The 27,645-nt window shown below is 44.3% G+C and overlaps 1 protein-coding gene across 5 annotated transcripts in view; it reads left to right on the top strand.

Moving 5' to 3' along the window:
• Positions 1–26,169, top strand: part of fli1 (Fli-1 proto-oncogene, ETS transcription factor) — a 29,340-nt gene extending 3,171 nt beyond the window's left edge. For 2 of the 5 annotated variants that reach the window (XM_023822288.2, XM_023822280.2), the window contains exons 3-10: positions 11,786–11,997; positions 12,138–12,289; positions 12,894–13,097; positions 17,284–17,352; positions 22,056–22,115; positions 22,590–22,649; positions 22,752–22,799; positions 23,566–26,169. In XM_023822288.2, coding sequence (XP_023678056.1) covers positions 11,786–11,997; positions 12,138–12,289; positions 12,894–13,097; positions 17,284–17,352; positions 22,056–22,115; positions 22,590–22,649; positions 22,752–22,799; positions 23,566–24,095 — 1,335 coding nt within the window. In that variant the 3' untranslated portion in view covers positions 24,096–26,169. Of the gene's footprint in view, positions 1–3,453; positions 3,910–4,400; positions 4,755–11,785; positions 11,998–12,137; positions 12,290–12,893; positions 13,098–17,283; positions 17,353–22,055; positions 22,116–22,589; positions 22,650–22,751; positions 22,800–23,565 lie in introns of those variants that run through there. The other 3 variants (XM_023822317.2, XM_023822297.2, XM_023822307.2) reach the window with 3 other exon arrangements.
• Positions 26,170–27,645: the final 1,476 nt, after the last annotated feature.

The raw sequence follows: 27,645 nt of genomic DNA, 5'->3' as shown, positions 1-27,645 counted from the left end.
AGTGTTTACGTTCAACAGTGCGATCTGATTTTTTTCGCGAATGTCAAAATAAATTTAAGGTTTTTGGCTTCTACAGTGTGGCGCCCTGATTACTTTTACATATTATCATATTTGACATCATACAGTTTTTCTCCCCCCACCCCCAACCCATCCGCCAGTCTCTAAAGAATGTAAACAAACCAAATAGCCAACATCTGGGATACACGTTTTAAAACTCTTTACATAAAATCATAAGGAACAGTATAGACAAAAAGGCCTTGAAAGCTTTGATTTATGATCGTGAAATCTATTTTCTCTTTTATCTCCATTAATATATGACAGAAGTCTTAAATACACTAATTTGAGAAACAAAGCTTGATATTGAGATAATAATGGTTTCAGCAATAATGAGGTCAGACCCTAACTTTTAAGATGCTTTACAATAATTATCCTAATTAAATAATGCCTTTTACTTTAATGTATTTTCACAGATGCAAATGTAGTCCTTTTGCATTATATGTAGCTCAAGAAATGGGTAACACTTTGCCTGAAGGGCCCAAATAACTTAATAACTCAGTTACTACTCAAGTACAAACTGCAAAAAAATATAGTAACTGCATGAGATACATGAACCCTAATGACTGATTGATGATGGACATGGGACCAGTATGTAACTGACACTTAATTTCTGCTTTATTAATACAAAGTAAGAATGTACTGCTGTATTCGTGCCCCCTTGAGTAACGTGTTACCAACACTTGTGTAAATATAGCCTATATTATAAAGATCCCCAAATGGAAGCGTTTAGAGAATACTTAGTGTTTAGCAAATCCGCTGTACAGAAATGTGTGCCTGCATTGTAGGACACGTCAAAAACGTCCTGACCAGGGAATTCATGATTTCTCCATATTAGACTCTTTTTTTTCCAGTGGATGCTGCTCTGTTTTGAAGACCTATCACCCTTGACTTTTGAGATATACAGAGCAGTAGTATCGTTTGTGTTGCTTCACACAAAGAGCAGTTCTCAGAGTGGTTCAGCCTTGGACACTATGAACAATTGTCTGTTTCCAGGGCTTCTTAGCACTGTGGAATGTTTGAGGAGAAAATACTCTTTGAAATAAAAAAAACCTCTTTTGCAGCAAACCAGGAGGACAAGAACATCAGGAAAATGAAAGTTAATATTACAGTTTCCTTTTCCCTAATAAGAACATTTAATCTAAACTCAAAATTAAATATTTATTAACATGATTCATTTATTATTACATTTTTTGAGTGTGTGTGTATATACGTGTTACAGCATATACATATACACAAATGTATGTACATTAAAATGCGTCATAGTGATGTGTTCTATCCATTGGCGTCAATTTCCATAAAAAGTATTCTGTGTCATTTTCGAACATTTTTGCATTTGTGTAAACTATAGAATCTGGGAAAAGGGAAGTTATTTCAAGGGGGGGGCTATTTTTCATATAACGTGGCATCTGTCATTCAGAATTTCGGTCATGTTATGAAGAATGTGCATTATTCTGCTCAGAATGCAAACCAGACACACCCCAGGAGAAATTTTAAAGAAATATTCAGCTCCATTCAGGCGAGTCTGCAGTCTAGCTGTAGTTTTGTTTGGGTAAGGCCAGGCGAGACTGCAGCTCTCCAATAAAAATAAATCTCAAATTAATTATGGCCTCAAGCAAGAGGCCAGACAGTTTGAGTCTGTGTGCAGCAGCCTCCACTCTCTGCATTTACTATTTTCACATTGGCTTTGCCTTTACCCATGAGAAGGAAAGGGGCTAACCAGGGCTCTCCAGTCTAACATACAGCCCTGGGCCATAGTCCTCACCACGTTCAGGCTGAAATATGTCAAAAGTTTGTAACCAGAGCAAATTTGTAGATTCTTCCTGGTTAAACATTAGTTTACCACAGTTTCAACAGTGACATTTGGAGGAAATATATGATCCTATTGAAGGTGTATTTATATAAATATGCACTATTTCTCCTGTTTCTGGATGTAGGTCTTGTAAATGACATATATTTGCAAATTAATTATATAAGGTATACAGCAACTTAAATACCAATAAAATAAAGTACTTGTAAATTTTGCATGTTAATATTTTATGATACGTGTATGGTAAATGTTTTGGTTGATGATGATAGGTGTACCTGTAAATGTAGGTGTATCTGATTCCAAAAAATACCGAAAGATATTTCTTAAACAAAACGAGAAATGGTGTGAAACGCCCCCCCCCCCCCCCCCCCCCCCCCCCCAGTGTCCCATTGTTCCCTCCCACTTGCTGTTCATTCCCAATGGTGAGTAGTTCCTGGCCTCCTGTAGCTCGTGGTAGGAAGAAATGTCTGGCAGTGAAGTTCCAGTGTAGATCCAGATGTTCTGTGGTGCACTGTATAAACCAACTTTCATTTGTTTACTGGCCTTTCGAAAATGTTTGGTATTCATTAGGCCCGGGCAAGTCATGCCTGTGGAACGCCCCCCCCCCTCCCCCAAAAAAAAAAAAAAAAAAAAATATATATATATATGCAGTCAGTTATATATATGACTATATATATATCATGAAGTAATTAAATGATTGTGGAACTTTTTCTTTCTTTAACGTCTTCGTGTTATAACATTATTAACGTGAAACCCCTGCATCAGTTGCAGTTAATTTTGCATGTAATGTCTTATTTCGTCTTCGGAGAAATCATTACAAATATGTTTTTTTTTAAGCTTCATCGGCGGGAGCATTATGTAACGGAGCAAAATTATCCTTCTGCTTAAATTTTTTTCTTTCTTGCAAACACCAAATCACATTACCGATATAATTATAAACCGTCTATGATTTTATAAACGCAATGAAGGTAAATTAACTTGCCATGACTAAACCGTGGTGCATTTGCAAATCACATGTCTGTAGTACATAACTATTTTAGGACGGATATTCTTTGTTAATATCGGTTAGGGTCCAAAATAAATAACGACTGCTAAACACAAGAGACTTATAATACGCATTGTCCAGAGCAGATGCTATTTCAAAACAATTTTCGAAAGCCAGAATTTCGACAAATTTTACTTTTGAGTTAAACCGTTTTTTTTTTTACTTAAATTTAATATGAGCAAAAGGAGACCGCCACCAAAAAGTTAAACAAGGTGTCTCCCTTAATTAGAATACACTGAATTGGCCTCAGGCAGGAGCAGCCTTGACCCCTAGCAGGATCCAGATGTGGAGGTCTCAAGGGGGGCCTCCCCCCGGGCAGACCCCCAAGTCGAGAGCAGACAGGCCGACCCCTGCTGTCGGTGACGGCGGCCCGGGCTCCGCTTCGCTCAGTTGCAGCCGCTCCCCGAGGCGGAGCCCTGTTGGTCTGGTCACGTTCACTGCTGGCTCCATGTCACTGGAATTGCGGCTGAATTGATGAGGGTAATTTGAACAAGAAAAATGGTTGTAGGAGGGGAACTCCGGCCGCTACAAACACTAAGTCGGGTAAAACTTAGCAAGCGGTCACTTTGTAACTGCTTCACCACCAACGCAAAGTAACATTATTTTAACAAGAGAATGAAGAATATGTATTAACATCAATGATAGCAGCAGTATCAACATCTGGATGACTGACAATCGGAAGATCGCTCGGATTCCATTTTCATTTAAGCATAATTTTTGTTTTGGCACAAAGACTGGTTGACATCTCAAGCTGTGCGTGGTAGGAGCTGCTCATAGCTAGGGCTCCGGTTTTGGGTCCAGCAGATATTGTTTCAATTTGGGGGGGAGATCTGAGCGGCTACTGTGAACTTGGAGAAACGGCGCACACGTGCAGTGCAGCCCGTGCAGACACTGCGGCGGGGGTTTACCCCGGTCCCATTTTATTAATGGTTGTTTTAGAGGAACTGCCGAGGCCTGGACAAGCGGCGTAAACGCTAGGTTGTTGAATTCCCTGTAACAGGTATAATCCCACTATTGGATTTTCTCCTGTTTGATTTACAGTCAGGATATTGGTATTTTAATGAAGCGCAGCTGTTTGCTATGGAAGTTTCAACTTTATTTATTTCGTACTGTGTCAGACTTACACGTTTTTATCGGACCCACGAGAAAAGGATCAAAGAAAACAGACAATTTAAACTCTGAGATAGATAAAATCAGCGTAATGAAGGCGTTTTAATGTCTGATGTATAGATTTGGATGCAAAAGGAAAAAACGCCGTAGGTGCTTTTAAAGTTATTACAACATCGCCGTTGTTATTCCTTGAAATTAAGTCTCCTAATTTGTTAGTAATCATACAAACCTACCCGGCAGCCGACGCTGCATTCCGATGTAAAAGCAACTTAATCGCACTTAAACAGATTAGAACAATGCTGTGGACATTTCGAAGCAAAAACATTTTAAGAAGAAAAAAATTCCATTGTTTTCTCTCCTTATCTCCTCGGGACAAGTATCCTGCTTTTGGTGTTGTAACGAAAGGGGGGGCTTGATGTGACACACAACGCTTCCTTCTCAAAAGCAGTGACTTCACTTCCCAAAATTAGAAAAAAGAAACCATCCGGCTAACTGTCTCTCGCTCTCCGCCACATAACCGGGGCTGGAATTAATTCAGGAGCGTGTCATGTTTGGGATATTGTTCGGGTCCGGTGAAAATTGCCCAAAATGGACGGAACTATTAAGGTAAGGGTGGGGAGCAATGAGTGCGGGTCTCCTTGCTGTTTATCAGTCGCGCCTCCCTTCAGCGTGAGTCTTTCTGCGCACCGACCATGCGATGCTCCCGGGCTGCCTTTCTCCTTCGCTCCCAAAGCGGTAACCAGATTTCCTTCTTTTTTCCTCTTTTCTTTTGAGGTTTCCTTTTTCCTTTGCGATCGAAACCCTGCTAAAAGGGCAGAACCCTTCATCCGCCTACCGAACATTTGAACTTGAAAAAGGTTTCGATTTTGGAAATAGACGCGAGGCAAGGAGTTGAGGGATTTGGTTATTTTTGGTTTGAGACACACTTACGGCTTATTATGCGGTGGTGATTGTTATACTTGGATATGCGTTGTGACTATGTTGATTTAAAAAAAAACAACAGTGTTATTTTTATGTAGGAGGTAGAGATGGTCAGTACTTTGTTACTTATTTGTAAGTGTCAAACTGTGGGCTGCGCAACAGTGATGGCTCTGCGCCCAATTTACCCAAAAAGTGTCATCGCAATACATACTGAAGTTTTCAAATAGCCCGGGAAAAAGGCTGGTTTCCTGAATCGTGGTATTTAGTGTACGTTGCGTGTTGTTGGTTTTATTTGTTCACGAGTTTGCACGCAGATCAGCATCCGTGTATGTGATGCTTCTTACCCGACTTCATGCATCTGCGAAAAACCCGCAGCTGCCAGTAACGCGGTGAGCCGAAGCAGATCTAGTCTAAAAAAACCACAAAACTCTTTGCAATTATTAATTATTCAAAAGATTGAGACAACGCGACGGCTTTTGTACAACTGAAGTAATGCCAATTTAGGTAATAAAAAAAAACATTTATTACTGCTAGAGGCCTGTAGTGGTGCGTAGTTTTCTAAATATGTGCATATATGCTATATACACCGATTGCGTATATTGCACAGGCCTAATACATTGTATTAGTTCAAAGATGAAAATTATTAAATAATTTAGGCTACATAATGAACACCAAGTAGTAGTGTATTATCGATTAGGCTGGACGATGTGTTTTTCATATGCTGCAGTTACACGGTCTACAAGTCTCTCAAAAGCAAATCTTGCTCTTTCCCTGACGGGTTTCTTGCGGTTGAAATAGTGTCATTGCAGCGCTGGGTGTGTTGCGATTATGAGGTCCACAAGATCATGTAATGCCGCTTAATTGCTTACTGAGGATTAAATCATTTTCGACCGAGAGCGCAGCAAGTGCATCTGATGCAAGTGGACCTGTAAGAGGGTGGAAACGAATGAAATTGTCTTTTATAGCTTTTGCATGTTAGGTGCAGGTTAAAATGTGCGCCTCCTGATCTGTTAGTGTATTTTTAACTGGCGGAGAAACTCACACTTAATTGTGCATCGTTAACAAGCGACCGCGCCTTTGATGAAATTGTCCGATAAAGTGACGTCCTGACAAACACTTTAGGAACAAAAAACAAAAATGCAAGAAGCATTGTTTGGAAAAAAAACGCACCCCCGTTAACAGTAATAATTTTTATTAATTTTGAAAATAATTCTAATTCTGTTTAACTCATTAAGGATTCTGCCTAAATCGATTACGTTCACATTGTATTGGTCATAGTATTATTAATCAAACAGGTTTTCTTTTTTCATTCATGAAAAACTTAAATGATTATTTAATATTATGCTACATTCAGCCTAGAACAGATTATAAAATGAATGCAGGATGTCGAGGAGCTCAGTTTTTGATTGAGCTGTAACCGTATCCTGACCAGCTCATCAAAAGTTCGGGGTTATCGAGTCATCCTAGCCTTCCTGTTCTACACAATCTGGTTCCCCCACAGGTTTCCCTTTCCTCTTTAAAAAAAATTAAATAAATAATGAAATTAAAAAGGCAGAAATACCCACTAACACTGCAGCGACTAGGGCGTGTGAACGCTGTTTGCGTCTCAGCAGATGTGAGCGCTGCTGTCTGGGATTTCGGTGCTATGAACGCGGTCCAAGTTTTAAACTCTGACGCACACCCTGTCCGTCTGGCTGTGGTACTCCCTCTGGCACATTATAACAAGCTATCATGACCTTGACATTTATATTTATGTTTATGTCATTAGTTTACCAGTAATACAAGTAATTTGATTATTACAATCTAAGAGAAACATTAAACTCATTACTTAGTTACCTATCCTTGAATATACTGATAGCGATCATGTATGCTTGTAGGCTGAATTACAGTAATTTTATTAAAAGCCTTTATCTTTTTTTATTTTTAATAATTGCAGATGGCTCTTCTGGCCATTTTGTGAATGGTTAAGAGGGATTTCACCACGTTCCAATTGTACTCGTAGAAACTGAAAAACAGGCTTTTAAAGACTTTACAACCACAGGACAGGCCTATACGTTATCATCCATTTACCATTGACATATTGTTGGGTTGTATGACAAAAATTAGCTACTAGTATCTCAGAACCTAGCCGTGCATTTGTGGTAACTTGTTTTAAAAATAATTATCATTTTGAACGACCTCAGTGGTCTTCACAGAATCTTCAGCCTGACAGTCACAAATTACGCAGGGGGCTGATATGTCACCGTGAGTGTCACACGTAACTGCCACAATGCCTTTAACTGCTGCAATGCCGCAGATCCTTTACTGCTGAGCCCTTATCAGTGACTAGTGAGAGCGTGTGGGCTTTAGAGATAGGCAGCAATGAGCAGCGGTGCCCTGACAAGACCACTCTTGCAAATCTGATAAATGCAATTTATGTCCTTCGATGTTGAGCAAAATGGTGCCGACGACGGTTCGAGGATCGGTCTTGCCCCAAGCATACCCTCTTTTGTGCTCTCGATGCAGAATGCCATTCTTCCTGACTGAACGCCTGCTCATTGGTTGTAAAACAGCTACTAGTTTTGGCTTGTTGTTGGTGTTGATACTGAAATCAGAATGGCCTGATAAGATTTATTAAGACTAGATTGGGTTCAATTTCCCAGAAGCTCAGAACTTCTGGGAATTAATAACTGCACCATCAGTAAAATGCTTTTGGGAAATTTGCGCCCAATCTGTTTTTCTTGCAGGGAATTCTTCAGTATTTTTTATAGTTGTGAATATGAAGAAAACATTTGTAAAGCCATCTTAAAATGTGCTACTTATTTGTATGGAGTTCGGGCGATTTATGACATCTGTCTAGAAAATTCTGGCAACTGGGAGTTAGTGACTTCGGAGTTGAAGTATTTGTTTTACGGCTGACGGCTAACCCCACAGACAATATTCACCATACCGTGAACAAAGCCGAAGTCTTAAAGAGCAGATCTTTTTCCCTTTTTTTTCCAACACAGCTCATCATAACTCAAAAGTTGTAATGTCCATAATCTGGCGGTGTAGTTCCTTCTGGGCCACACTGAACCAGTTAACTCCGTCAGGGATGTGGACAGTCCTGCTCTCCGTAAGCCCAGCCAAAGTGTCATAACCGCTATTAGCACCCCATAAGCCTAACTGACAAGTCTTGGGAACCTCTGCAACTGATTTGCAGAGAAGGGTGCGAATTCGCCTCAGGAAACCTGGGGGGTTTCGGATTGGAAAGCCACTCGGCACTTGACGCAGGGGTCGGCGATCCTTGCCTAGCTTTGTCAGCAAAGTCTGAGATGGGAGAGTGATGTCAGAGAGGGTAGAGGGGGCTGTTTTCATTTTAGGAGGCCGGTGGAAGAAAGGCAGCGCCGATAGGGATGGACACGCAGTAATATCCTGTCTTATTTTTGAGGAACAATCCCGGGGTTCTTATCTCGCACAGGCATCTGCCGCAGGATCAGAGGCATCGCATGCTAGCACAACAAAGCGGGGGGGGGGGGCGGGGGGGGGGACAGGGAGCCGCCATCCAGGTCTTCCTGCGCCTCTCCGTTTGTTTGCTTTAATAACCCTAACGCTGCCCCAGCTAAACTTCACGGCAGGAATCCGCACAGAAATAAGCTTCATCTCCTGCCGGCGTTCGGCCAGGCTGTCTGTTTGAAAGGGAGGATTGTGGAATCACACGTTCGGTGGGGGATTCAGACCCGTTTGCTTTTTCAGCAGGGATCTTGAACTCTACTGACATCCACGTGTATACAAGGTTTCGCTCTAGCCGATGTTCTGAATTACATAGCTAGCGCAACAAGCGTGACTCTTTAATCCTTCGAATAATAAAGGTCATTTTATGATCACATGACTTTCATTCCCTTACCTAATACATTATATGTCTGTAATAAAGTACTGTACAGTATGTGAAAGGTATAGATATAAGTAATAGGGCTATTTACATACCATCAGGCTAGGGGAAGGGGATCATAAAGAAGACCACTGGTACTATACTCACCAAGACTGTGTTTGATGTTTTGCTGAGTGTATTTCCCGAAGCCTTCAGAGAAAAATAAGTTGGTAGCAGTTTCCAGAGAGTGTCACTGACAGGAACCCAAGGGTACCCCTTCATTATTTACTTTTGTTATGTGGCCCAGCACGTACTTCCCAAGCAGGGGCAAAGACAGTCCAATACGATACGTGCAGTCATATGTGCGCACGCATGCACCACCGTGAAAAAACATAGTGGATAGCAAAATGATACTTCACTAGTTCTTTCCATGTCATATTTTGATTCAATATAATAATAGGCGAAATGTATTATTTCATTCAGCATGAGTTTTACATACATATTTAAATTTAAAAATGAAAGATTCAATTTGCATAAGTATTTAAACCCATGATCTAAATATTTGGTGAAGGCAAACTGTCACTTTTTGGGTTAGTGATGACCAGTTTTTTACACTGGTGTACGTACTTTCCGTAAGGGAGATACGTGCCGTAAGGGAGATACGTGCCGTAAGGGAGGTACTTGCCGTAAGGGAGATACGTGCCGTAGGTGCAATCTTCACCTATTCTGGTTGGTAAATATGTCCAAGCTCTATCATGTTTCTTGGAGATTGAGGACAACAGTCTCTCCACAGACTCTGAACTGGAAATAGATCCAGACTTTGACTGGGTCACAGTAAGACAGATTTTCTTCTTCTGAGGTTGCTCCAGGAGAGATTTGTCCTCGCGTTTGAGATCACCGTCCTGCTGAAATATGAATTTTTACCCCTGTTTTAAGTCTTTAGCAGACTGAAGTTGGTTTTGCTTTTGTATCTGTCTGCATTTTGCACTGTCCATTCTTCCCTCAATCTTCACATGACTGAAGATGTGGATGAAAAATCCCTGTGACATCAAACTGCCACTACCATGCTTTACCAGATGGGTGGTGGTCCGTAGGAGAAGCACTATATTGGGTCTGCACCAAACATAAATTCTTCAAATGAAATCCACAGTACCTTTTATATAGTGTTCTGGAAATTACTCATACACATTCTGTCCCATCGCAGTCAATGAACTCTACACTTTCAGAAAAATAGGGTAAAAACTTGTACCTTTGCTTATCACTGGGGCTGTATTCTTGTAATTGCACCTTTAAGGCACAGAAGTGATACAAAGGTATAAACAGCATTCATATACCATCAATGGTACAGAGTCCATTTCTATACCTTAAAAGGTACAATTACTCACAGATAAGGGTACTATTGGGAGACAGTTGAGGGCACAGCCTACTTGCATCCCTAATCCGTATCATTCTTGCCTGGGTGCTCAGTTTGGAGGGACGGCTTGATCTAGCCAGTGTCTGTTGTATGATTTATGATATTGCTTTTATCCAAAGCGACATACAAGTTAAGAAAACTTGTGTTGGCTTGCTGCTTCTTCCATTGATTCCTCAGGGGGAAGCGTGGAGGCTTTGACTGTTTTTACCGTTAAATTCATCACGGACTTACTCTGAATGCTCCTTAGACTTCATTATGTTCTGCTTTCAGATGGACCTTTTATATACAGGTGTTTTTCTAATTAATTTCAAGTCTGTAATCATTTATCAAGCCACTGTTATTGTACACTGGCGTAAACCACTTAATTAATTAGTTGGCTTGTTAATTAGTTGGCTTGTTAAGAGCTCTAAATACTAAATGGAAACTTTTGTTTTTCTTGTGATGTAAAAGTACTATTATTTCGTATTAAAATACCCCATGGAAAGAAATATTAAATCTTCATTTTGTTATCCAGTAAAATGTGTGATTTTGTCAAGGGTCCAAATAGCATTGCAAGGCTGTGTATTTTCACAGCTTTTTTTATTGGAACGAAGCCTACGTTTTCTGGTGGAGTAGTGGTGTTCATACTGGGTATTCATAACATGGGTTAGCGCAGTGTTGCAATCTGGTTCTTGGGGACCCGCAGACAGTCCACATTTAGCTGGGAGGGAGCAAAAATGTGGTACTTCTGCGGGTCCCTGAAAACCGGCTTGGGAAACTCTGGGTTAGTAGGATGCTTATAAAAACCTTTAATAGTGTGAATACATGTATTTTAGAGATAATGATGATCAAGAAGTGAAATAAGAACACAATAACCATTGGGGTTATAAAATGTAGCACACAGAGTGGTCCTACTTAACAACCTGTGGAGAATGTGGACGACATATTGCACTTATCGGTGGTTAAATCGTTTATTGCCTTCATTCTTGGCTGCGCTCTTCTGTCTGTGATTGTTTCCCTCCTCAGTATAACAGAAGACACTCTGCACAGTTCGGTCTTGTTATAACGACACATTTTTATAGATGTCCCCGTGGCATAAGACCCAGACACTCCTGGAATGTCAAATGGATATCGCAGAAAACTCAACTGTTAGCCAGATGCTAATACAGATATTATCCATGTTCAACACATAATAAAATGCTGGAAAATATTTTTTATATTAGTTATTGTAGCATTTGGTTATTTCATTGTGTGTGACTAAGCACCTGTAAGCTGAATTGTACTTCCCTGTTCCATCAAAGCTAACTTTCGAACAAAATAATAGAGGTAGAGTTAGGAGTCGGGTTGCAATTGTTTTTACAAATGGTTCCCCAAGAAAATAATATTAAAATAGTAAACAGTGAAGTACAAGACAGCCTCAGTTATGTTGGAGTCTAAATTGTCAAACTGTTTCAGTCCTTAATGCTAAACTTCTAGTTTCAGCCCTTAATGCTAAACTAGATATCACAGGAAGTGTTTCTGATCACAGCCTTTATGAAGTGTCTGTTATAAGATGAATGTTTGCTGGAACCTACCAGAAAGATTTCTCTCAGTGCTGATGTAGTCCCACCTCTTGTCCCCTAGGAGGCGCTGTCAGTGGTGAGCGAAGACCAGTCCTTGTTTGAGCCACCGTACGCTGCTGCCGCGCCTTTACCTAAGCCGGACATGACTGCATCCAGCACACAGGACTATGTTCAGCCCCACAAAATCAACCCTTTACCCCCCCAGCAAGAGTGGATCAACCAGCCTGTGCGAGTGAATGTTAAGCGGGAATACGACCACATAAATGGATCTAGGTACAAGAATGGGTGCTCACATCACCTTTACTTGTGCATCTCTTACACTCCCTCTGAGTCTCCTGCTCTTGCACCAATCACGTCCCACTTTCTATCCACTAATAGCTGCTCGCTGTCTTCTTGCTGCTTGTGCGTCACAGGGAGTCCCCGGTGGACTGCAGTGTGGGGAAGTGTGGTAAAATGGTCAGTGGGACAGACCCCTCCCAAATGGCCTACGGGAGCTACATGGACGAGAAGAATGGGCCGCCCCCAAACATGACCACCAATGAGAGGAGGGTCATTGTACCTGCAGGTACGAGCGCCGAGAGGAGATTATTCCCTTGTTAGCCCTCATTAAAATGCCCAGTTGTGGTAATAAAATGCTATACAGCCTTTCCCCAGGTTACGATGGGGTTACGTTCTGAGAACGTAAGGCGAGAATATCGTAAGGCAAACATATTGGAAAGCAAAAATGCATTTTAACATAGTACACCTAACCTAACAAACATCACTGCCTAGCCTAGCCTACCTGAAAAACATGTGCAGAACACTTAGCCTACAACTGGGCAAAATCATTAACACAAGGCCTATTTCATAATTAAATGTTGAATATCACATGTAATATATTGAATTATGTACTGAAAGTGAAAAACACCCATCGCAAAGTCGAAATATTGTAACACGGACCATCGTAACCCGGGGAGCGTTTGTATTTAACTTTTATATCTACTGCAAAGTTAATTTAGTCGTGTCTCAGAGCTGCCAGTGCCGGTTAGCCGGAAGGTTCCGGCATTGCTAAAACCAAAATAGACGTTGAGAGGTCTGTGCAGCTACCACATTTAGAAGGATAGATCCTGACCAGGTGTTCTGGGTCTGCTGCCTCTCGTGTGACTGTCCGCTTTCTGTACCTCCCGCAGATCCCTTGCTCTGGTCACAAGACCACGTGCGGCAGTGGCTGGAGTGGGCGATCAAAGAGTACGGACTGCTGGAGGTTGACACGTCCATGTTCCAGAACACAGACGGCAAGGAGCTGTGCAAGATGACCAAGGAGGACTTTCTGAGGCTCACCAGCATATATAATGTTGAGGTCCTGCTCTCACATCTCAATTACCTCAGGGAAAGTAAGTAATCTCTCCCCCCGAGCTCATACAACAGCGACCTCTCATTTGTGATCGATGGGGCTTTAGCTGGGATTTGAAAAGCAAAAATTTGACCCATTCGTCCTTTTATGTTTGTACCCGGGGAAAAAATGCATGTAAAGGTCGTAATATAACATGAGAAGCCATGCTCTATACACTTCTTTTCCCTACAGTGGCCTAGCTTGTGGCTATAGTTAAGTCAGTGTGACCACAAAGAATCGTTATAATGACGGTAACCCCTAAACGCGCCGGCTCAGTGCATTTTCTGTCATAGAACAAAGCCAATGTTGTACGTCTGAGAAGCTACGCACAGGAAATGTATCCTTAACTTAACTGAAGGGCATGATTTACAGCGAATGGCTCTCAGACATGTGGCTTAGTGTGTTTTTGGCATTAAGACGCGGCTAGAGGAGCTGCTTGCCCGTAACGCTGGCAATCAATGACTGGAAGGCAAAGCATAGCATCTGCAAGTACAGCTTTCAAAAGTTCATGGATTGTCAGAAAATGACTGTCAGTTAGCATTAATACTGTCAACTAGCGTTTGGGTATTTAGCTAGTGGTGGATGGTCAGCTAGTACTTGAACTGTTGGCTAGCACTTTCAGGTAGTGCTTGGATTTTCAGCTGCATGGATAGCAATTAGATTTCAGGCTAATGCTAACCTTATAGATTAGCATTTAGGTGGTCGTCCAGTACTTGGATTGCTGGCTAGAGCTTGGATCCGCAGCTAACGTTTTCATTGATGACTAGCATTTCGGTTGCTAGCTAGTGCTTGGAATTTTAGTTCCTTTATTGTGAACTGGCTGGTGGATTGGAGGCTAGTTCCAAAACCAGACTCTGTTTCATGGACCCAGACTTTCCATGACCAGTTTTTTTGCAGTGCAGAATGATCAAGCAAACTCCCTGTTACGCAGGGGAGGATCTGTGAGGCATCAACGCAAATGAGCTACAGCTGTGACTCCCAGATATTATGTCACAGACAGTAACAGGGTGGGGTACCAACAGAGCCTGTCCGTTTGATGGTGTTCCCTGAAAACCATGACAGGTCCTGCTGTGATGCAATGGTAGCTTTGTTTGCGGGGGGGGGGGGAGGTGTAGAAATCCCCCTTCCCACATGGGTTTGGGTCAGAGCACTACTGCTACAAGTACAACAGGCTCCTTTGTGCATTGAACGCTAAGGTCAGCATCCAGGACAGCCACAAAGAGTCTCCTGGAGTCGAACGTTCACTGGGAACACTTGCAAAAGGACTTACCGGATTACGGGACGATGAGGCAGGGAGCTGTTCATTCGCAATGCTTGCGATTTAGCTGTATGTTTTGGAAGAAGAAGAGTTGTTTCAGATTCCTCAGCTCTGCGCTCTAAATTGCTCTGGATCCTGTCCAGTGCCTCAGAAAAAAGAGTCCTTTGCCTCACAGGCCAAGTGCGATGAGGTTGATGTTCAAGGCGTGTAGATTAGCGTCGGCTTCTGCCCCAAATGAGCCCTGCGTCAGCAAGAACTGGGGATAGACGGCGGCTGGAGAATCCTCGACTTCTGGAAGTCGCAAAAAGAGGGACTTGACCCGTCTCTCCACCAACCCCCATCAACAAAAACAAAAACGATCTCAGGCAGTGAGTTAGGCGGACTAGGACCAAATCCTTCAGGGTGAAAATATGTGGGGTCTAGGTGAGACAAACTCCTGCACTTCACTGGTTACAGGGCAGCAGGAGCTGGAAGTGTTTAGTGATTAGCGGCCGCTGGGTGTCCATCACTGGCTTCCCCACTCGGGCTGCCGTACGTGCCCCGCAATAATATCCCCCACATCTGCATGCATCATGAGCAAACGCAGGGTTTTTTTGTTTATTTGAGCTCTGATTAGCGAAGCCTGCTGCTCTTAAGCTAGCACTGACCATGAAGAATTCCTGGCCCAAAGGCTAATGGCGTGCCGGATGTAAAGCTCTGAGCGCGCCGAGAGGGCCATCGAACGGGCACACGCAAGGTATTTGCGGGATTTTCTTTTTTTTCTCCAGCTGGCAGGAGCAATAAGTCGATTGTCCATGCGCTATTTTTCTCTTCAACATTGGTGACTTATCCAGATTTTTGTAAGCGACCACCTCTTTTCCAATGTGCTTTCAATTTGGGTGCAATTTGAGAATTTGTTCAAATTAGTCTGTCAGGCAGAGCCCGTGGACTGTTTGTTTTATCGCACCCATGCATGCTGGTTCTCGTACCACATATGCGCCGGAGTGCCACATGGGGAAACTCAAGCCATGAGCGAACGTATCTTGTAACAAAGCGCTTGTGAAAAGAGGATTTTTTTTTTCCAGACCTCGAAAAATGGGCTGAAACGGCAGTGATTGAGGGCCACTGGGACGGATTTCAGTTTTCATTCCAGATGTCCCCGGTCGAATGCGACGGGTGGATTTACAAGGTGAATTGTGAAGGGGAGAACTTTTTGCCCTGGCTTCGCTCACCTGGAATGGGAGGGGGGGTACTTTCTACCCCCTGGTGGCTTGGTGAGGCGACCGTAAAAATCTGCTCGGTGAGGTGAAAGTTGTCTGGAGCAGTTCTATGCTTTTGCCATTCCTAATAGCAGATTACCGCTGGAGAGGAAGACCTCCACCATTGGTGGGGGTGGGGGGGGGGGGGTATTCCTGATCTGGGATCAGTTTTTGGGGCAGTGTGGTAGGGAGGATGTGTCAGAAAGCAAGGCCCAGAATTAGGAGAGGCAGTCAGGAAGTCCAGGCCCAGGAATGACTTTGCTGATTCAGTTTTTGCCTCCAGGTCTTGGTCTTCCTGTGAAAACTGTGATAGAATGAAGAACAATCAGTAAAGTCACCCGAGAAATGCTGCAGTTAAGATTTGTATTTTCTTAGAAAGCAAAGTGCTCCATCTGTCATTTAACGAAACCATTGTGTGAAGAAATAACAAGGAACTGGGCCACAGTCTGCGTGTTTTATTTGTTCAGACCCAGAACATGGATTGCGTGGAGACACTCAGTCTTTCTAGCGAGGAGATCGTCAGTTTGGCGCCGGCTCACTCACAGTAGCCAGGCACTTGGGGACGATGAATAGCAGCCAGAAAGGGTTAACAGCACTAACTCCGCCTCCCGCGCGACAGTGAGGCCGCCCGCCTGCCCACTCTTTAGGTGTGGAATTATTTTTTTACGCGAGGACCTGCATTTCATTGCTGCGTCGGGTCTTCACCGCTCGCACAATGGAAGTCCTGTTCGGCAGGTCCAGCAGAGTTTTGGCGGGGGGGTGGGGGGGGGGGCAAGGCCTTTTGAAATATTGACCACAGCAAAACACTCCCCGGCCTTCAAATGTGGGGACAAAGCACTGTTGCGGAATCTCAAAGTGAGCGGAACATGTCCTACGTTCCTGAAATAAAAACAGCGCGTGATGTTTCTCATTGCAGATTCTAGGGAGAAAGAGATTTTTCTCGTGTCTCTTTTGGCGCGTCGTTCGTTCTCTTGGAAGTTCTACCCACTACCTACACTGTTTCCTTAGCACACTTCAGTTGATTTGTGGTTTTCGTGATTGCTGAACTTAACCGGCATTTTCGACACCCTGGCTGAAAAAATCAGAATGGCAGCTCAGAAGTTTTTTTGTGTGTGTGTGAGGGTGGCTTCGTTTTAGGGTTCACTTCACATACAAATTGTGGTTTATGGTATAAGACCAAACTTATCCTAAAGTAATCATAGTTTTCAAAATGGATGAGCATAATTGTGGAACCACTTTCAGTAACAAAGAATGACCTGAGCGGTTTAATTAGTAAGCCATTCAGCTGGACCATGAACAAGGAAAAGTATGTGGAACCCAGTTTGTTCTCCATACGGAGCCGCATACTGGATGACTGCAAATGACTGAAAGTGGGACATGTAGGCGATGAACCAAACTAATGTTTCTACTGAAGGAGACAGTTTTTAAAATTAAGCTATATGAACATGTCAGAATGTGTGCTGTTTATCAGCTTCAGAAATTGCTTCATTTATGTATTTGTAGAGAACTTTTCAGTGTATTATTATTTTTGTGTGCAATGCAGCCTTGGGTAAAGGTTCACTGACATTGTATTCCATTCATTCATGCAATATATCTATATAGAAATGTCTGTTCTACTGAAGAATGTGCATTAAATAAAGCCAGAAATGAACCGGCTTGTGATGATGGCCACACTCTGTTGTGTCCTACAGGTAGCTCGTCATCGTCATACAACACCCCGTCCCACGCCGAGCAGTCACCCCGACTGGCCACCAAAGAAGGTATGATGTCTGTTTATTTTCAGAGCCTTGGCCCAGTGGGCCTCACTGTGGTCACACCTACAGCTCTATCGTGAGAAGCATCAGGGAGTTATTCTAATCCGACTCTCGATTTTTTTTCTTTTTTGGTATTTTCTGTGTTTTTTTTTTTATTTTATTTTTTTGTATTCCATCTGGAAAAATCCTGTAAAGTACTTTGTGGGGGGAAAATACCAAATACCACGATGTGTGAGTGTAAAAACATCCATCCATCTTCTGTATCACTTTTCCAGTACAGTCAAAACATGTGATACTACATAAAATTTCACAAATTATATCCTGCGACCCAATACTGGAAGAGTGAATGGACAATGGATGGATGGATGGATCATTTATTATATAGTCAAGAAATAAGTGTTACGGTAGCCATATTTGAAAGGATATTAATACATTGGCTTGGCTGGGATGTTTAAAGGGCCTTTGGCCACTATATGAGTAGGAGGGTCTATATAAATACCAGCTTTTGTGGAATGGAAGGTCCCATAGCAGAGAGCTACTGGCTAAATAGGGATGCAGCCGGCACTGGTCGCATTCTGATCGTGAGCACTGCACCGCAGTGCCAGTGAGGCAGCCAGTGCCTTTTCTATCCCGGCGAGCAAGTGGCATGGCGATGGCGGTTGCTACGGCGATGGCGGGTACCGCGGCGATGGCGAGCGCCCTACATGACAGGTGTGTCTTTGTGAGGCTGATAGCAGCTAGCCCACTTAAGCTAGCACCCCATTGAGGGTCTACCTGCTCCTGTGGTGGGGGCTTGGCGGGGGGGGGGGGGGGTACTGGAGACTGGGTGCTCGGAGAGACAAAAAAGCAGGTGGGCTATGAGAGGGGCTGGGGGGCGGGCATGAAGGGGGGGGATCTGGAAGACAGGTGGCAATGCCAGACAAAGGCCAGTGTGTGGAGAGGAGTTGGCTTTTGTTTATCGTTTTTATTTTTTCACAAATGACATTCTGGGGGGGTATGGAAGGAGGGGGCAGCAGTGCCCCCCACCATGTATCACATTTTTTGCAGGACTGCCATCTATTTCAATTCATTTTCTTTGGCCATGAAACCTACCGAACATTTCATGGCCTGTCGAGCAGGGGCTAACAAACCCCACTGCCCCCTCACCCGGACCCCAGACCCCGCCCTCACTGCTCCGGGTTGCAGTCCCATTAAACACTCAGAATGCATATCTAAAACTAGGAATCCAGGAGCAGAGATGAGGCGCCAGATTCTGAAAAAATTGAGGGTGTACATCCACCGATGGTCTCTGCTCTTGGACCTGGGGGTGGCCCAGCTCATAATTAATATTAACGGTGTTTAGCATGCAGAGTGGAGGGATTGTGCATCATAGTGGAGTATCCCGCTGTAAAATGAAAAATCTCCGTCTTAGAATAAGACGGCAACATAAGACATGCTGCGCTACGCGTTACGCAGTACAGCTGCGATGAAGTATGAGATACATTCAAATACTCAGAACGGCCGCAATACATGCGTGTGACTGCACAGGCTTAGTGAATTAGGTGTCACCCTAAGGGATGCGTTTCTGCGTCCTTAAACTCAGACACAGTGCACCCCCCTCCCCGTCCACCACACAGCCATCCTGCCGTCTCCCAGTGGAGGAGGGTGGAAACTTCGCCGTTCCTCTCCGCATGGCGCGGCCCAAACTGCGGCCCAATGTGTCTCGGGGCTCCGGGTGGCCGAAATGGGAGGGGCCGTGAAGATAGGCCCAGGCCCTGGGAACAGCACTATCGGGACTGACTCACAGGGCTGCCCCCCCACCACCCCATGATAAGGGCCCAAGTCGGCCCCCTATCGCTCCACCACAAAATCTCATTCACAAGCCCCGCCCTCTGCCTTTTGCATTCTCATCAGTTTAATTAGCCTAATGGGCAGTTGGATAAGATAGTGGAGGAGCCAGTTTGCCCGTCTAACTGGAGTTCAACACCAGGCATTTGATCTTGTAGATTGTTGGGGGGGGTTTGTCTCCACCCAGAGGACAAATCCGACAACACAGGGTGACCCGGCACCCTCCCAGCAGTGGACAGTCCTTTTCTTTTTTACCTCAGTCCGGCTGGGTTATGTCACTCTCTCGTTGACGCACGGGGCGTGAGGCCTGCAGGACTGGCACCGAAAACCGCCATTCATGTGTGTCTTTCGCAGACGCCGCTGGCGAGACGCGCCGTGGCTGATTACCAACGCGAGGTTCATCAGGGTGCACTCATAGTTGGCCCGAAAACGCAAATATCCAGCTGGATAAATAGAAGGAAAATAAAGGCTTTCCCGCATTTTCGCTTAAAGGAACCTATGGAGAAGTAGGACTTTAAATAGATACTGAAAATAGCCGATTTTGGGTGTATTAATTTGAACGCAGGGTTACTCAGCCTGATAAAATGACATGTTTGAGTCTCTAGAAGTCACTGGAATGGAATGGCAGGAAATGAACGAGCCATGACAGCTCCACAAATGCCACGCTGGGCCTCTGCTCCTTGCAGAGCTGATTAACGGGGTGAGATTTACGCCGGGTTTGTGCTTTGTCATTATCTCGGGCAGTGGTGACGGAACTGCCATATGTGGCCCCACGTATCAGGGACCTGACTTTCGCAAGAGAAGCCACAGACCACTAGCCCAAGCGGGACTCGGCCAGACGGGGAACGGGGACCCGAAAGCGGCTGTCGGCCCCATCTGTCTATCTATGCTGTGTGAAGCCTTTCGGAGAAACCGCACGGCCCCTCGGACAGTCGTGAGGGTTCGAGGGAGAGGAAGCCCCGTCCAGCCCCCAGCGAAATGCCCCCCCCCCCCGACAGTAGCCGGATCCGTCGCGATTGTTTTCCTTTCAAATTCCGAAGTTGTGTTTCGCCCGCCTGGGTCTCCCTCTTCAAACCCCCCACCCCCAGCTCGACCGTCCCCCCCAACGCCCCTACCCCGAATTTCCCTCTGTTCCTGACCCTTCCCTCCCTTTTGGAGGGAGGCAGCCCCCGTGTGTTTTTTCATGGGGGGGGGAGGGGGCCATTTAGACAAAGAGGGGTTGTCTGCAGGCAAGGCGGGGGCAGGAAACGCAGGTCTCTGAGGACCGCACCCGGCCCATGTGCCACAGCCTCTGCCTGGCCCGGCCCGTATTGGAGCTGACAGGCTCTGCCGCGTCCCGGCTGCCTGCTTGTTATTCCTCGGCTGCCCCCCCCCCCACCCGACTGGGACGGGGACTGACTTCTGGTTTTGTCCCCCCTCCCCCATCCGAAGCCGGCAGCTCAGGAATGAGGGATACATTAAAACGGAGTAAAATAATAAAGAGGGTCCTTTTTACCGGGGAGTAAGTGAACATTTAGCGAATGGAAAAAAATTCAGACATTCCTGCTTTCATTGAGCTAAATTGAATGTGAGTTGTTTCGGTAACGGTGCTATCGAATCGGACCTCACAACAGCAGAGCCCCTCGCTACAATAATACAGTGTACTTCTTTCACAAGTTAAATGAAGTGAGTTTGTTTAAAATGGCATGAAGCCAGTGCTTTCTTTGTTAGGTAATAAGCATAATTCTGTTTTTGGGGTTTTTTTTCCTTGAACCTAACAATTCATTGCACACCCGCCCTTAGCCAGATGGCAAAGGTCATTACGTCAGTGTGAGATTCAGCAGTCCGTTACATTCCTGATATGATGCTCATGATTTGACCACCAGTCTTTCTAATTTATAATAACCAAAAAATAATAATTCCACAATTGTACATTATGCTTATGTATAATACCTAATTTGTATCATTTTTATCTTTTATCTTAGTTTTAGTTGTTATGCTTATTAGGATCAAATTTTAAAGTCTTTTATATGCCTGCTTGCTTGGTTAATAAAATTGAGGATCCATCGACGCATAAAATATAGGATGCATTGTTCCTGTAGTTTTTTTTTCCTCCACAAGGGGGCACTGTCAGTCCACAGGTCATTAGAGGATCGACTCAGTTCCGACAAATATTAACGATGCACACTTGAGCTTCTGATCTTGGTTCAGTTTAAGATGGACCTTGTTTTCTTTACAGCTGGTTACCATGACACTCCCATTGTGTCACTGCCTTCTCAGGGCCTTTAAACAGTGAAGCGAAGTACATCCTCCTCACGTTTAATCCAGCATAAGTTAATGTACAGGGACTCTTTTTTTTCTGTGATCTCGCAAGTTGGCAATGAGCAGGTGCAAATTGGAAGAAAAAAAAAAAACCCTTGCAGCCTGATAACCACTATGTGGCGCTCATGAGCCTTTTTCTGGGCCTGATGTTTCCATGCCAGCACACACAGCACATCCCAGTGCGGGCTTCTTGGACCGAATCCAAACCAGGGGGAGCTTTTTATAGCCGTCTACTGGCATGGAGCGTGTCTCCTCCCTGTTCCCACAACATTCCGGTTACTTTGAAAGGATGAGAATGACGGAGTCGGCTCACTGTCCCCATCTGCTGTAAAAGAGAAGGTGTCCGTCTTACTTTTGGCTGATAGGAAGCGAATCTGTGGGCGATGGTGCCTCATTTAGCCGTGAATTTTTCCCATTCTCGGGAAAACCACGTTGCTCCTAGTGCTGTTTTACGACACGCTTCAGGGGAACGCTATTGATATAATTATTTTCTTCTGGCGTGTGTGGAAAGATCACCTTTTATTTTGTTTTTGTTTTGTTTTTTTGGCCGCCCATTAAAAGTCTCCTATTCTGTCTCGCAGACCCCTCATATGATGCAGTGAGACGCAGTGGGTGGTCAAACAACATGCACAGTGGAAAAGGTGAGTGAAAAACACTCACTTACTGCACTCGTCTGGACTTACTTGATTTGATTTACACCAAGCACCTGGATAGACAGACCCCCTAATGCTATTGAGTAATGGCTTACCTTTATATTACAGTATAATGACACAGAGTGGGACACCTGGTTTAGCACGATTCTAAATGGCCACCCAGCGCTCGTTGGCAGTGAGCAGAGCCTGCTGTTGTGTGCTGATGGTCCGGTTTTAAGGGCGGGTTCAGTGCCAGTTCTTAGCCGAGGGAGACAGGGCAGCACTCCAGAGATTAAGAACTCTGCAGCCAGCCCCTGGAAACCAGATGCTTAAAACTCCATTAAGCACTTAGAAGCATGACCTGCTCCTGCCCTATTTTCCTTGGAATTGTCAGAGGCTGTTGTAAAGCTCTCTGTCCTGGTGGTCCAGCTCCCGCCTGGCTTTCCGTCCCTCCAACCCACCTCTCCTGCTTCACGCACACAGGTTCACCAGCCGTCTCGCAGAGCATGTCCAAGACCCCTGAGCAACAGAGATCCCAGCCAGGTAAACAAGAACAGGGAACGTCCTCCCATCTCCGCAATGAAAGAGAACAGAATTAGCCCACACAGTCTCACACGCTGACTCTCTCTCTCTCTCTCTCCTCAGATCCCTACCAGATACTAGGACCTACCAGCAGTAGGCTGGCCAATCCAGGTAAGCACACATCCCGTCCAAAATTATATCGATATGTGTAACAGTCAGTCTAGCATTCTTTACACATTGGTTTCCATTTATCATCCATACCGGCATTTTTATTGGGATTAAAATCCAAAAAGAATTTTTAAAATCCCCTGAAAATTATGTCTCGACCCATTTTAAACCTGAAATAACTGAAATGATTTTAGCACACAAAAATACTTTGCAGTGTCCTCACAAAGACAGTTCAAATGGGATTATAATACATCCTAGGTACTTCTAGGATGAACTTTCTGAATCGACAACAGGAAGATGCATCCCTACCCTCGGACCTGCTGGTCTTGCTTGGTCCACACTGGATGTACAGGCAGTCTCTGGGTTAAAAATGCCTGACATGCACAATTCATACTTACCAACAGACAGCCATGAAGCCTATTATAGCAAAAATTTGAGTTGAATACAATGGTTCATAATAACTAATGCACTGACACTCAAGACAACATTGTACAGCTTCTGAGATTCGTTGGCTCGAGGTACAGTACAGTACCGTATGTAGTTACCTAGGAATTACTGTATTATTATATACTGCATTACTATTGTTCCGACTTACCTACAAATTAGACTGAAAGACAGACTTAGGCAATGGATCCTGTTTGTAGTCTATGTATTTTTTGAGAATTCTATGAGTATGAGAAGAATGTAGATCTCATTTTAGCCCTACAGAATTCTGACCCGTGACTCTGGGCCTGACGTGCGTGTACTATTACCATCCGGTGTTCTGCAGGCTCCGGCCAAATTCAGCTTTGGCAGTTCCTCCTGGAGCTGCTCTCCGACAGCGCAAACGCCGGCTGCATCACCTGGGAGGGCACCAACGGCGAGTTCAAGATGACGGACCCGGACGAGGTGGCCCGGCGCTGGGGCGAGAGGAAGAGCAAGCCCAACATGAACTACGACAAGTTGAGCCGCGCGCTGCGCTACTACTACGACAAGAACATCATGACCAAGGTGCACGGGAAGCGCTACGCCTACAAGTTCGACTTCCACGGCATCGCCCAGGCCTTACAGCCTCATCCCACAGAGTCCTCCATGTACAAGTACCCCTCGGACTTAGCCTACGTACCTCCATACCATGCCCACCAGCAGAAGGTCAACTTCGTCTCTCCGCACCCGCCCTCCATGCCAGTTACCTCCTCCAACTTCTTTGGACCAGCTACCCCCTACTGGAGTTCGCCAACCGGTGGTATCTATCCCAGCTCCAGCGTGCCACGACACCCCAGCTCCCATGTGCCATCTCACCTGGGCAGCTATTACTAAACCTGCTCCAATGCTCACCCAGCCTGGCCTGAACTCTTACAAGAGGACATGGACTCCTCACTCCTGAAACCCATTTTGGATTTGAAACTCTTGGATTTATTTCTCAGATGCTAAATTAAGGAAAAGAACTGGATATTGCTATCCACTTATAATGAAGTACTACTTACACGCCTGATGGTTGGTTTGTATATGTTTGTGTGTCATTTTTGTTGTTTTTTTCCGCCTTTCTACCCTGAAAGCTGCATCTGTGGGTATATTAAAAGGACCCACAACCCTCCCCAGAGCTGGACACCAATATCTAAGCAGACAAGGGCATTGTGGGAAAACCGAGGCTGTCACGCTGTCTTTCTTGAGACATGGACTCAGCTTTCTTGGGTCCCAAATTCTAGCTCCAGTTTTTGGACTCCAGAAGATGTTTGTCTTGTGTTGTATGATCAGTCTTTCTGTGTGTGTGTGTGTGTGTGTGTGTGTGTGTGTGTGTGCATCTGAAGCATCTTCTGGAACTCTGGGAGAGTTCAAAAGCAAAGGACATCTCAGCCCCCAGGAGGCAATCTAGTGACTGGGAGTTGCCAGTCACACAAAACTTTTATCCTCCAAACTGGAAGTTGGAGAAGCCAGAGGAGTCGTGGTGCCTTCAAGAGGCCTCGCATGAAGCCAGTTGGGGCAGACACCGTGATGGAACCAGACCAGTATTAATGTGAATGCACTGCCATCTGTGGGTCTCTCGGCCCACATTCAGCTGTTGTTCTGAGACCCTTTCGTCAAGCTCAATTCCACGGGCATCTTTCGCTTTTCCTACCCTGGATGTCCGACTCTCTTTTCCATTCTGGTTTTAGCAGCCTTAGCCCGGTTCAGTCCGGTTCGGCCTCGTTCGTTTCAGTACAGTGGACATCCAGGTTGAGGAGAGCAGTTACATCTATTGTTCGGCTCAGGGGACGACTTCTCAAAGCTGTTTCTTATGTTAACACATTACTCACCATTCCCTTGCTTGATACATTTATCCCACACTCTAACATTATCGTACATCCAGTAAATTTCTCAAGGCATTTTGAAGCAGCTCTCTACAGCTCCAACAAGAGGCTTGGAGGCAGTAACTCTCAGAAGTAAACCTGTAACTAAAACGGAAAGCGGAGACGGAGATTAACGATTCCAAAGCAGAGCATTCCTCGGATTCACGAACGCTGTGCGTTTGTCAGATCTATTTTCTAGTTTTGTTTTTAACATTGGTCAACCATGCGGTAAAGCATCTTACTGTATAAATTATGCAGAGTTATTTTCATATGTGAAGCAGTATTGAAAGTCAAGAGAATTAACACGAGTTGACCTCGGTCCAAAAAAGCAAATTGTTTGGAAAAAAGAAATAACAGTTACTGATGTGTAGTATGTGCATTTTAATGAAGTGTTTTTATATCTGTACATTTGGGCAGTAGCTTGTATGGAGTTTTTTATATTGAAGAAAGTTTCTGCTACTTTCACTACCTTTCAGTGACAAATCAATAGACAATCCTACCTGATATTTTATTTTCCCAAGCAAATTATATATGTTTGAACTGTTTTCCTGTGCCTTAAGAAGCGAGACAATCACACTTTTTTTAATGCCTCCATTTTGGATTCTATCTGAATGTAGCAGGAAGAACAGAATCCCAAAGACTACTCAGCCTAACAGACTATTTAGCTGCTTTTGTTCCTGTGACCAAACGGACTGAACATCTCATGCACCTGATCAGCATCACAGCAACACAGTAAATACAGATCATCAAACCTGATCTGCATTTAATAGCGCTTTTACCGCTGAGGTTTAAATCACCACGAAATATTTAAGGAGCAAGAGAGCAATAATTTTTGACATTTACTGAACTTCCGCTTTCTGCATCCTTCCCAGCCATACAGGAGCTTTGCTCCTCCATATTATGCAATTTACTTAGGATATTAAATATATATAAATATATATGTAAAATTTTGCAAGTATTCTTTTTGTATTTTTAACGATCCTGCAGTGTATACTATTACCTATTGTAAAAGGGCTGTCGTATAAGGAAAATGTGAAAAAAATAAATGTTTTTTTTCTTCAAAACATATATTTTTATTCTTTAGCTCACAGGTCTCCAAACATTTTTTTTTACAAACATTTACTTTTACAAAGACAATATTTTGGTGAGTACTGTGCATGTGTGTGTCTGTGTGCGCGCGTGTGTGTGTGTGTGTGTGTGTGTGTATGCCGCTCGACTGGTTGGTGGCCATTGCTCTAGGTTCTGCAATAATAATTACTGTTACAAACACTTCTTGATTTCTGAATTATAGTGAACAAGCGTTTTCCACACAGGGTTTCTGGTTTCTCCACAAAACAGCAACAGCCCAAAGTTATGCAGAATTCTTCCGAATGTATGATGGACTATTGTCCTGTCCAGCATGTGTTCCAAGCACCTCAGGCTTCCGGAATGTGAACCAAACTCACTGCAACCCCACAGGAACAAAAGAACCTTGTTGAAAACAAACTTTATCAAAATGTTCTGTCAGTTTCCATGTGAAAACACTCACACAATGTCGGCTGGACAGGGTATATACCTCCAGGCCTGGATTGGCCATCTTGTATACCAGGCATTTTCCTGTTGGGCCTGTGGGTTTGTGGGCCGGCAGAATTTATCATGGGGTACTTTGAGGTCTATGGCGGATTTTTTTCCCAGTCCAGCCCTACATCCAACATCCAACCAAAAATAAAATGCCACCCGAAAAATAACAAGCATTAAAAACTATTTGCAGTAGCATCATCATCTCATGGGCCCACAGGAGAGGAATATGGAACTTCAACTTCCTTAAAGCAGGTCCTGGAACATTGCCGTCCAAGATGATCCATCTCCCACAACATGGATGGAAGCACTGAGGTTATTTCATTCTCGCCAGTTATAGGCTTGGTAAACGATCTTCCCCGAAAAGGCATATTTCATACCCACCTCTTCACCCCTGACTTACTGCAGGCTGCTTCTCTGCCAGCACCAACGCATCCAGGGCCCACTTTATAACAGGCCTTACAGCCCCAGAAAGGCGGTATTGTATTCACCACCAGACACGCCTGGGGGGTTGGGGGCTTGATGCCTGAATGGAAACACATTTCCAGCTGGACGCCTCTGGGCTCGTTTTTTTCACGCGGGGAGCATGTGGTGTAAGCCAATCCGCAGTTTTGCCAGTGAGACGGCCTGATGAAAACCCCACCTGATTGGACTGGATGAGGTTTTTCATAATGACGGCCAAAACGCATTCGACATTGGCCGCGATGGCCGTTAGATAAGCCTCGCTCTGACCGGAGACAGACAGGATGCATTAACTTTGATATTTCTTTTTTAATATGACTGGGCCCAAAGAAAAGCCATTTATCATGAATAGGAGGCAAGTTAAAAATGATTTTTCTGGCTCAGCCTCATTTTCAACAGCTCCCGCTGTGTGACGTCTCCAGGGTCATGCCTGACTTATAAAGGGAAATATTCTAATTTCATATGGGATCCATATAGACTCTGTATAGACCTCCCAAGAATATGTGCTTTCTTTAAGTATA

This window comes from Paramormyrops kingsleyae, chromosome 17 (assembly GCF_048594095.1).
Source record: "Paramormyrops kingsleyae isolate MSU_618 chromosome 17, PKINGS_0.4, whole genome shotgun sequence".
NCBI lineage: Eukaryota > Metazoa > Chordata > Actinopteri > Osteoglossiformes > Mormyridae > Paramormyrops > Paramormyrops kingsleyae.
This window is presented reverse-complemented; position numbering and strand designations above follow the sequence as displayed.